This window comes from Oncorhynchus mykiss, chromosome 4 (genome assembly GCF_057628025.1).
Source record: "Oncorhynchus mykiss isolate SJ-2025 chromosome 4, ASM5762802v1, whole genome shotgun sequence".
Classification (NCBI taxonomy): Eukaryota; Metazoa; Chordata; class Actinopteri; order Salmoniformes; family Salmonidae; genus Oncorhynchus; species Oncorhynchus mykiss.
Window position 1 is genome coordinate 19,776,654 of NC_143025.1, and position 12,277 is coordinate 19,788,930.

General features: G+C 44.6%; 1 protein-coding gene and 1 long non-coding RNA gene across 6 annotated transcripts in view; one reads left to right on the forward strand and one right to left on the reverse strand.

The window, feature by feature from the left end:
* Positions 1–12,277, forward strand: part of LOC110521457 (SHC-transforming protein 2) — a 27,405-nt gene continuing 15,128 nt past the window's right edge. The window contains exons 1-2 of one of the 5 annotated variants that reach the window (XM_090231371.1): positions 1–230; positions 7,918–8,172. In XM_090231371.1, the coding sequence (XP_090087497.1) occupies positions 7,942–8,172 (231 nt within the window). In that variant the 5' untranslated portion in view covers positions 1–230; positions 7,918–7,941. Of the gene's footprint in view, positions 231–4,022; positions 4,130–7,038; positions 8,173–12,277 lie in introns of those variants that run through there. The other 4 variants (XM_036968599.2, XM_090231370.1, XM_036968598.2 and 1 more) reach the window with 4 other exon arrangements.
* Positions 10,037–11,001, reverse strand: LOC149983936 (uncharacterized). The gene is made up of 2 exons (XR_016495156.1): positions 10,776–11,001; positions 10,037–10,686 (listed from the first exon to the last, which is right to left on the reverse strand). It is a non-coding gene; the product is annotated as an uncharacterized LOC149983936 (long non-coding RNA).

A 12,277-nucleotide genomic window follows, 5' to 3' on the forward strand; every position in this document is an offset into this window, starting at 1 on the left:
ACAAACAAGCAAGTGATGTGATTGGTTGCTTAGGAGGTGGTGTGTGTGTGTGTGTGTATAAGACGTGTGGTAACTGTAGCTTGTTGCCATTTCTGGAGCAGAAGGGTCTTATTCTCACAATGCTGGTATGCTCTCTCACATACTCTGAACTTCCTTATTGTTTTAGTTTGCTGGGTTACTGTTTCAAGTCAGGGCACCTTCACTCCGCTCTCCAAGTGTCTGCGATATAGGTGAGTCTATTGCTTCCCTCAGAAGGACTTATGTTTACAGCATGTACAGTGTATTGTATTTGTTTGCTCTTTTAAAAATCACAGCGCACGCACACTTCAAATCTCGTGCATTTGTCATTTTTGTCACCACAAGTCATTTTATGATGCACTGAAACTTTTAAACGTCCACTGCTGCAAAAAGCTGACTTCTCCTGCTTGCAAATGAACCAAGCTATTTCTTGACATTTGTATGTGACCTTTTGCGTTGTAATCAAATGTTCCGTGTTGCCTTTTCAATTGGTGTCAGATTTGAACTATTTTGAACTATGCCTCCATGTCATCAGCAGTAACAAAACAATGTCCTCTGATGAACTACTGCTGACTGAGGTTATATATTGTGGGGAAAAACAACATTTGTGTATTTCATCTCAGAGTCTGGGTTGTTGTCACCAGGTTAATTTCGTGTCTTTATTAAATTTGAGCTCAAATTACCTTGTGTATTACAGTATGAGGAGCTAGCCATGGAGTTATGCTCTGCCTCAATGAGTGGGTGGCATGCTTTAGTTGGTTGATTGCCCTCTACCTAGATAATGGGTGATTCAGTTAATTATTTGGTCATTCATGTTAACACCCTTACAGAAAAAACATGTGGAAATGAGTTCATGTAAAAAATGTACATTTGTAACACTTCACATGTGATCACATTTTCACATGTGTAGTTTAAGGTTATCACGTTACCACATTAACTTCACATAATCATAATAATAATAATCACTTCACATGTAATCATTTGAAAACGTGTTTTTGGAGCACTTCACGTGATCACATGTAAAATTCATTAGTTTTCTTTGTAAGGGCATGCTCTCCTATCACGGTTGGATACAAAGCCTAACCTTAAACCATTAGCTGTCGCTCACCACCTTAAATAAGCATGCACCATTCAGAAAATGTAGAACAAAGAACAGATATAGCCCTTGGTTCACCCCAGACTTGACTGCCCTTGACTAGCACAAAAATATCCTGTGGCGTTCTACATTAGCATCGAATAGCCCCCGCAATATGCAACTTTTCAGGGAAGTCAGGAACCAATATACACAGTCAGTTAGGAAAGCTAAGGCTAGCTTTTTCAAACAGAAATTTGTATCCTCTAGCACTAATTCCAAAAAGTTTTGGGACACTGTAAAGTCCATGGAGAATAAGAGCACCTCCTCCCAGCTGCTAGGAGGTTAGGAAACACTGTCACCACCGATAAATTTACTATAATCAATCATTTCAATAAGCATTTTTCTATGGCTGGCCATGCTTTCCATCTGGCTACCCCTACCCCGGCCAACAGCTCTGCACCCCCTGCAGCAACTTGCCCAAGCCCCCCCTGCTTCTCCTTCACCCAAATCCAGATAGCTGATGTTCTGAAAAAGCTGCAAAATCTGGATCCCTACAAATCAGCTGGGCTAGACAACCTGGACCCTCTCTTTCTGAAATGATCTGCCGAAATTGTTGCAACCCCTATTAGTAGCCTGTTCAACCTCTCTTTCATATCGTTTGAGATCCCCAAAGATTTGAAAGCATCCCCCTTTTCAAAGTTAACAAACAGATTACCGACCATTTCAAATCCCACCGTACCTTCTCCACTATGGTTTCCGAGCTGGTCATGGATGCACCTCAGCCACGCTCAAGGTCCTAAACGATATAACCACCATTCATAAAAGACAGTACTGTGCAGCCGCCTTCATCGACCTGGCAAAGGCTTTCGACACTGTCAATCACCGCATTCTTATCGGTAGACTCGACAGCCTTGGTTTCTCAAATGACTGCCTCGCCTGGTTCACCAATTACTTCTCAGATAGAGTTGAGTGTGTCAAATCGGAGGGCCTGTTGTCCGAACCTCTGGCAGTCTCTATGGGAGTGCCACAGGGTTCAATTCTTGGGCCGACTCTTTTCTCTGTATATATCAATGATGTTGCTCTTGCTGCTGGTGATTCTCTGATCCACCTCTACGCAGACCCCACCATTCTGTATACATCTGGCCCTTCTTTGGACACTGTGTTAACAAATGGCTTCAACGCCATACAACTCTCCTTCCGTGGCCTCCAACTGCTTTTAAATGTTAGTCAAATTAAATGCATGCTCTTCATCACTACTCTGGAAGGTTCTGACCTAGAATATGTGGACAACTACAAATGCCTAGGTGTCTGGTTAGACTGTAAACTCTCCTTCCAGACTCACATTAAGCATCTCCAATACAAAATTAAATCTAGAATCGGCTTCCTGTTTCGCAACAAAGCCTCCTTCACTCATGCTGACAAACATACCCTCGTAAAACTGACTCTCCTCCCGATCCTTGACTTCGGCGATGTCATTTACAAAATAGCCTACAACCACTCTACTCCGCAAACTGGATGTAGTCTATCACAGTGCCATCCATTTTGTCACCAAAGCCCCATATACTACCCACCACTGAGACCTGTATGCTCTCGTTGGCTGGCCCTCGCTACATATTTGTTGCCAAACCCACTCGCTCCAGGTCATCTGTAAGTCTTTGCTAGGTAATGCCCCGCCTTATCTCAGCTCACTGGTCACCATAGCAACACCCACCCGTAGCATGCACTCCAGCTGGTATATTTCACTGGTCATCCCCAAAGCCAACACTTACTTTGGTCGCCTTTCCTTCCAGTTCTCTGCTGCCAATGACTGGAGTGAATTTCAAAAATCACTGAAGCTGGAGATATCTCCCTCTCTTACTTTAAGCATCAGCTGTCAGAGCAGCTTACTGATCACTGTACCTGTACACAGCCAATCTGTAAATAGCCCACCCAACTACCTCATCCCCATATTGTTATTTATCTTCTTGCTCTTTTGCGCCCCAGTATCTCTACCTGTACATCATCATCTGCACATCTATCACTCCAGTGTTAATGCTAAATTGTAATTATTTCGCCTCTATGGCCTATTTATTGACTTACCTTCCTACTCTTCTACATTTGCACACACTGTACATAGATTTTTTCTATTGTGTTATTGACTGTACGTTTGTTTATGTGTAACTCTGTGTTGTTGTTTTTGTCGCACTGCTTTTCTTTATCTTGTCCAGGTCGCAGTTGTAATTGAGAACTTGTTCTCAACTGACCTACCTGGTTAAATAAAGGTGAAATATATATATATATTTTTTTTAAACATTAGCTGTTATTTATGTGTTGTGGAATAATGGTCACTGTGGAGTAACTGTATGAATTCATTAGGTCTCACTAGGGCTGTGCACAGTGTGTTGTGAGTCTGTTGGACATTGTAATTATAATTGAAAAAGCCTGCTAAATCCCCTATAAATTGATGATGTCCGTGCCCCTATATAAATTAATTAGCATAATAAAAAAATCTCCATAAAAATCTGTCCGTTTATTTATTGGATGTGTCTCAATACACTGCATCTGCCGATGTCGCACTCCCGCATCTGCCGATGTCGCACTCCCGCATCTGCCGATGTCGCACTCCCGCATCTGCCGATGTCGCACTCCCGCATCTGCCGATGTCGCACTCCCGCATCTGCCGATGTCGCACTTCCGCATCTGCCGATGTCGCACTTCTGCATCTGCGGTGAAAGGTGTCAGAGCTAGAGTGGTATTTGTCAGACCATTAGACATCCCATCTGCGGTGAAAGGTGTCAGAGCTAGAGCAGTATTTGTCAGACCATTAGACATCCCGAAAATCGGTCCTCTCACAGAATTGTCTGTAGCGTTCGAACAGTTTGGTCCACAACTATTATGACCCCTCTATTGAAGAGAACATGATGGTGTTCTCTGTTTTGCTCCATGTCCCCCACAAGCGTCTTGGAACTCTGAAATCGGTACAGCCGATCTGCCAACTTCTGTCTGAGGCGTCCGAACAGTTTGGACTACACACTAATATTACCCATCTGTGGAAAGGTGAGACTCTCACAAACACATACATGTCAGTTGTTTTGCTCTAGGATTCCCACAGACTCGTCTGAAGGTCCCCGGTACCAGTTGAATTTTTTGGGGGGAAGTATATATGGAGACAGTTTAGTGCCTTAAAAGTTCCATACAGCTTAGTGGACTCTAATGGGTTAATTCTACAGTTTTTACATACTTATTGAAATAACTTTATACTTATCTTTATCAGTTAAACAAGATTATTTTCTTCTTTATGTCACACCTTGATCTGTGTCACCTGTCTTTGTCATTGTTTCCACCCCCCCCCCCCCAGGTATCGCCCATCTTCCCCATTATCCCCTGGGTATTTAGACCTGCCAGTTCGTCTTGTTTGTTCAAGCCAACCAGCGTTTTCTGTCTCAGCTCCTGCTTTCTCCAGTTTCTCTTTTCTTGCCCTCCTGGTTTTGACCCTTGCCTGTCCTGACTCCGAACCCACCCGCCTGCCTGACCACTCTGCCTGCCCCTGACCCTGAGCCTGCCTACCGACCTGTACCTTCGCCACCATCTGGACTACCGACCTCTGCCTTACCCTGAGCCTGCCTGCCGCCTGGTACTGTTGCCCCACCTCTGGTTTCTGACCCCTGCCTGCGTTGTCATGTCTTTTGCCTGCCCCTGTTTGGGATATTAAACTATTGTTTAGTTGACGTGGTCTGCATCTGGGTCTTACCTTCATACCTGATACTTTGTGTTTCTCATCCATTATTTTAGACCGTTTAGAGCTGAGTAGTGCTGTGTGTTCCAGAGTAGAATGGTTTCAGATTTCAATTATTATCCTAAATCCACTTCCTGTATGTCTGATAATATGACATTGGGTTTGATTGTCTGCTGCGTGACGAACCATGTTTTTCTGCTGTGACCAAATTTTCCCAGAAAGATGAGCAGAACAAATCCCGGCTTAACCCACTTTGTCAGGGTTTTTGTAGACTACTCTCCCCCTCCCATGGTAACCTGAAATTGAGAGAATATGAGGGGACTAGAGTGGGGAGCTAAAAGGTCTGGTCTCCTCCTGCAGGCTCCTTTAGAAGATGGGAGAGGGGTGGGGAAGGGGGGTACATGGGGAGAGAGAGGTCACATGGGCTGGGAGTAATTCTGAGTATTGCTGCAATGCTAGCTTTGTTAGATTTGGCCTGTTTTTAGGACATGGAATCAATATGTGTGCATTTGCAAATTGGATGTTATACTTCACCATTTGGATGAGTCACATGACTGTGGCAAAATTTCCCCATCAACACTCATATAATCAATCTGAATGAATTGTTTACAATTTTAGCTAGTTAGAAGAAGTTAATTTCTGCACCTTCATTTCTACTCAGATGTTTTCACGTCTTCTCAGCTATTGTTGACCTTTAGTTGCAGTGCAGTAACCACTTGCTGAATTATTGTAGCCTTTAGTTGTTATAGATTAACTTAATTTTTTATACCTTTATTTAACTAGGCAAGTCAGTTAAGAACAAATTCTTATTTACAATGGCCTAGGAACAGTGGGTTAACTGCCTTGTTCAGGGGCAGATTTTTACCTTGTCAGCTCGGGGATTTGATTTAGCAACCTTTCGGTTACTGGCCCAACGCTCTAACCACTAGGCTACCTGCCACCCCAAATATACCAACCACACAATGGAAAAGAGTACTTCCTGTTATTTGTTTACTGTGACAGTTTCAAAGCAAGAAAATATTGTCAAAGAGTTTATGATGCTCAGTCAAGTTCAGGCTCTGTCATCATCATCATCCCACTAGGGAACCAGAAGTGTAGATAGCAGAGAGATAACTAACTCTCTATGCACACTGGACTCTACCCACACACTCACATATACTTTCACTGATACACACACACACTCACATATACTTACACTGATACACACACACACTGCATACGCCCACACACACATAACATGTGCACACATGCTTACTGACGCCACACACACACACACACATATACTTACACTGATACACACACACACACTCACATATACTTACACTGATACACACACACACACACTGCATACGCCCACACACACATAACATGTGCACACATGCTTACTGACGCCACACACACACACACACACACACACACACACACACACACACACACACACACACACACACACACACACACACACACACACACACACACACACACACACACACACACACACACACACACACACACACACACACACTCCACATACGCTGCTGCTGCTGCCCCACATATGCTGCTGCTACAGCTCAGTCTTATCAATCCTGTCGTGACTTTACCCCTACCTATATGCACATAGCTACCTCAATTACCTCCGTACCCCTGCACATCAACTCGATACTGGTACTCCCTCTATATAGACATGTCACTTTTTACTTGTTATTGTTATTTGTTCACTATGTATTTATTACCTCTGTTACATTTCTATTTATTTTTTATTTTTTTGTCTTTAACTCTGGATTTTTGGAAAATAATTTGCAAGTAACTATTTCACTGGTAGTCTACACCTGTTGTTCACAAAGCATGTGGCAAATAAAATTACATTTTGATTTGAGATAAGACTTTTTAAGGCGTTTTTCTTTACAACCACTGATAATTCATTGCATTTTGTCAAAGTCACAGATGTTTTGTCTTATTTTACTGGCAGCACAATTCAGTCCCATAAATGTGATGTTAATGTGGCTAAAATATTATTGACTCTTTCACTTAATCATGAATTGATGGTCTTTGTTAAAAAATGCATTCATGTATGTTTTGCTTTTGCAGCCATTGCCTAAGGTATTATGATGGGAAAAATCTCTATCTTTCTGTCATTCTCACATGTGGGGACATTATAATGTTGGTGTCTATGCGCTGCATATAGATACTGATTGTGTGTGCGCATGCGTGTGCGTGTGCGTGTGTGTGTGTGTATGTGTGTGTGCGCGCGCTAGGAGGGAGGCTCAGGCAGATATGTGTTAGCTAATGCTGTCTGAGAGCAGCTGGGCAGGGCTAATAAACGAACAATAACACAATGACATCACCCTGAGAGAGAGAGAGAGTGGGGGTGCGTGCAAGCGAGCCAGAGCAAGGGAGAAGCTCAGATGCAGAGAGGCAGGAGAGAAAGAGAGAGAGAGAGAGCGTGTGTGAGTGGGAGAGCACTGGACAGTACTCACTCAACATTGACAGGGGATACAGCTCTTTCCAGAAGATTTCGCAGATTTTTTTCCCCCCCTCTCTTCCATTGCACCTCTCCCCTCCCCCTTTCCCCTTCCCCTCATCCTCTGTCAACCCCTCTCAGCCTTTGCTTCAGGCTGCTCCTCCGGGCATGCTACTTAAGCCAAAGTATGGCCGCTTTCGCAACGCCTCTGTGACCTCCTCCGACGACCTGATGCAGAGCTTAGCCATGAGCGGCAAAGTGGTGGCCACCCCTGTGGTCCTCTCCTCCGCCCCCAGCCTGCCGCTGCCCCCCCTGCCTCCTCTGGAGTCCATCCCCGGGTCCTCCTCCGCAGCCCCGGCCCTAGCCGACTCCCCCTGCCTGGACGGGGAGCAGGACGCCACCACCACTTTCTGCATGCTCATCCCCAGGATGCCTCAGTGGAAGTTCTCCAACACTCTGCTGAGCAGGAGCCCCTCCAACTCCAGCTCCAGCTCCAGCTCAAGCAAGGACTCCGGCAAGACTGCAGCCCCCTCATCGCAGGGCTCGCATGGCCCCAGTGGCCCTTCGGCCCCCAGTGGTCCCGTGGCAAGTCTGGCTGCTGTTTTGAACTCCTGTGACCCTGTGTGTGTCACCCCCTGTTCCCTACAGGCCATCAGCAGGCAGAGATCTGCAATGCGCTCAGCCAGTCCAGGGGGCCATGGAGCAGGGGCTGCAGAGGGCACAGGGAGCCTTGGGGGCCACAACGGCTTCAGGACAGGGATGAACCGCAGGACCAGGGTGGAGGGCATGTGGCTGGGAGGGGAGGACTTCAACCAGAAGGGCAGCTTCATCCACAAGCCCTCCCAGGGATGGCTGCACCCAGACAAGAATATCACAGGCCCTGGGGCCTCCTACATTGTCAGGGTGAGTCACCATGCATGCAGTCCCTCTACAGCTCTCTGCATTACCCACATATTATTTTAATTCTGTGTAAATTAAAGCATTTCTGCATTGCATTTTTTTAAGGGTCGACTTCCGTGCTGTTAAATACTGTATCTGTCAGGGATAATTTGACAGCTTGTTGATGCTTTCCACCGAGTTCCTGTTATGTTGTTTACAAACAAACCTGTAGAATAGTGAATCATTTAAATCCCTTTCGGAGTAAAGCTTTAATAAGACAACACTGTCAGAAAGATATCCTGTTTGCAGATGACATTGGGACGTCTCATTCCTTGGAAATAATATCAGAATGTTAAGATGATAAACCACCCTAAGTGTGTCTCTTGGATACAATGGGACATTAGGATGCCGGGCAGTGTGTTATGCAGCCAATGTGTCGAGGCTGAGGAGTTAGATGGCTCTCTCTGCTTTATGTGGTGTGATGTAGTGGGCTGGGGAGACTGCGTCAGCCTTCAGGCTTTCGAGTGGGTGGATGTCAGTTGAGTGAAATATAGATAATGGAATCGTAAACTGAACAACAAATATTGCATGTGGTGAATGAGTGATACGTGGAGTGAGTCAGAATCTATATTAATAGAATGTGCATAACAAAGCACAATAATTTAATGAGGTTTATCTCTAGTTTCAATGAAGTGTATGTGTGGGAGGGGGATGTTTTGTGATTAGCCTGATTGTTTGCACCTAAGTGAAGGATTGGATGTCATGTTACTTCAGACAGACATACATTACATCGTCGTAATCAGTGACGACGGTTATTTTGCAAAAAAGCAAATATACAAAGATTTAGATATCATTTCCTGGTCTAAGCTGGTGACTTTGGCTCACAAAGGGTTACATCCGAGGCAGAGTGTTTGACGTCAATGTCAATGATCTCCCCCTCCTTTACTCCCCCCAGCCTCAAAAAAACGACATGGCTCTTTATTAGCCCAGTCTAGGCCCAAGCACGCTTTGTAATTACATTACACACAGGCACCATTCATTCCTATATTCAATTACATTTAATCACAGTCATTTGCATCACATGTACTGGGGAAGAACTAGCGTGACATAGCAGGGTATTCTAGTCCATCTGTAGTAGCAGACAGCAGAGAGAGAACACCCAGCCAGGGGTTTCCCTCAGCTCTAATCCTGCTTTCCTCACATGCCTAACATAGTCTGCAGCTAAGCAAGCTGCAAGGAGAAAAAATACCTAAGAGCATTATAGGAAATATTTCCTTACTGTTACGCCCTGCACCAGTTTTCATTAGCAGTTTGCTGTAGCCTACCATTATAATAATATTTAAATGGCCCCTGCAGCCAGCCAGGCAGATAACATGGCAGTGTGTATATATAGTATATATATATATATATATATATTACTGTCTGCATGACAGCAGATTTCTGCTGCACTCTGCTTTTCTCTCTGCCATCTTTATATCTTTATATATTTATTTTATTTTTATTTAACCTATTTAACTAGGCAAGTCAGTTAAGAACAAATTGTTATTTACAATCACGGGCTACCAAAAGGCAAAATGCATCCTGTGGGGACGGGGGCTGGGATTAAAAATACAAATAAAAATATAGGACAAAACACACATCACGACAAGAGAGACAACACAACACTGCATAAAGATAGACCTAAGACAACAACACAGCATGGTGGCAACACAACATGGCAGCAGCACAACATGGTAGCAGCACAAAACAGGGTACAAACATGATTGGGCATGGAAAACAGCACAAAGGGAAAGAATTTAGAGACAACAATACATCATGCAAAGCAGCCACAACTCAGTAAGAGTGTCCACGATTGAGTCTTTGAATGAAGAGATGTGCTGCTGCCATTGTTTTTATTGTTGTTTTTTATTTTCTTATTTTACCAGGTAAAAAAAAACACATTCTCATTTACAGCAACCTGGGGAATAGTTACAGGGGAGAGGAGGAATGAGCCAATTGGAAGCTGGGAATGATTAGGTGACATGGCACAATAAGTGCCATGTCATCTTTAGTGACCATAGAGAGTCAGGACAACCGTTTAACGTCCCATCTGAAAGACAGCATCCTACACAGGGCAGTATCCCCATTCACTGCCCTGGGGCATTGGGATATTTTTTTAGACCAGAGGAAAGAGTGCCTCCTACTGGCCCTCCAACACCACTTCCAGCAGCATCTGGTCTCCCATCCAGGGACTGACCAGGATCAACTCTGTTTAGCATCAGAGGCAAGCCAGCAGTGAGATGAATGCCACATCGTCTTCTCTCTTCTCTGCTGGAGGCAGACACAGGCAGAGAGGCAGGCAGACAGACACCATTGTGCACATTTCCTCCCAGGCACTTCCTCCCTGTCCCTGCAGCCAGCCGACCACCCCGGCAAGCTGAGGCAGAAGCTGTGGTGTGGTGGCCCTACATCTGCCTCTTCTACAGCCATTCCACTGCAATGCAGGCCTTCTGAAACCAAACCCACACAGCTGCCATCCATCCACCCTGACCTGGAAAACTGCAACATGAGAAATACTAAGAGAGTTATTCAGCGAAAAGAAAAAAGACTTAGAGGGACCAAATTTGCCTCTGTAATATGATAGATACCCTTTGTTGACAGTCACTTCCTTCAAGGCAAGGCAACAGCGAAGATGGCGTGTCTTTCAGAGGAAGAGAGCTGGCTAAGAAGAAGGACACATTTTCAGAATTTCTCTGGAATGTTTCTTGGAAACGCTGCATCACAGGTTTCCGGAAGGGAGCATTAGAGATTATGTCGGGGGGGCAGAAGTAGAGTAGAGAGCTCGAAAGCACAGTGTATCGTCCGAGAGAGAGTGACAATGAAGGCATTGAGAAGAAGCTAGAGAGAAGGAGAGGGAAAAGGAGGGAGAGGAGGAGACTGTCTGACTGATGGAAGACTTCCCCTGTCTCCTAATCTGGTTAGGGTGCTTGTTTAGCTCTAAGGCAGTGGAGTTAGCCTGATTATTTATTTCCCTGTCTCTGGCAGCAGCCAGCCACAACAACAGATCCAGACAAACTACACATACAGTAACAAGACATTGATTGAGCTTGAGTCAAATTAGGATGCATAGGTTGGCTAAGCTACACCTGTGAAAGTGAAGGAGACTACAGTATACCTACCCCATGTTCAACACATTACGAACGTTCTTCTTAATATTAGGTTGCCTCAATTCATCATGGGCTCTACAAGGTGTGGAAAGAGTTCCACAGGGATGCTGGCCCATGTTGACTCCAATGCTTCCTACAGTTGTGTCAAGTTGGCTGGATGTCCTTTGGGTGGTGGACCATTTTTGAGACACACAGTAAACTGCATGAAAAACCCAACAGTGTTGCAGTTCTTGACACAAACCAGTGCCCCTGGCACCTACTACCATACCCGGTTCAAAGGCACATAAATATTTTGTCTTGCCCGTTCACCATCTGAATGGCACACACACACAATCCATGTCTCAAGGCTTAAATATCATTATTTAACCTGTCTCCTCCCCTTCATCTACACTGATTAAAGTGGATTTAACAAGTGACATCAGTCTATGTCATGGAAAGAGCAGGTGTTACTAATGTTTTGAACACTCAGTGTACATACAGCAGGTTTATACTGTGTAGTGGAAGCACTGTCAACTTGGTGTGCTCTTTAAAGTAGCACAGTAATGCAAATGTGTCTGCGTAGGTGTGTGTGTGTGTGTGTGTGTGTGTGTGTGTGTGTGTGTGTGTGTGTGTGTGTGTGTGTGTTCACTCGTCTGATTTATCTGTTGTCTATATTGGTGTTTGGTTTTGCGTGGGTGTGGTTGTCCCACTTAGACCTAGAGGACATGTCATAGGAGGCATGTTTTTAATTAGAAAAGAAAGATTAGCCACATCCACTCTGCCCCTGGCTCTGTCACACCTAAACACTGTTGGAGATTTTCCAGTCATCGGATGATTTTCAGTAACCTATACTGTTCTCTCCGAAGTAGAAAGAATAATCCATATAAGCTTACATATTAGACATATGCAAGCAGAATGAAGGCTAAACCTATGTGAGTGTCCAAGCTAGATCAACATCGAACTGACCATTGGACATGTAAAGAACATAAGCAGAGTCTGTGTAG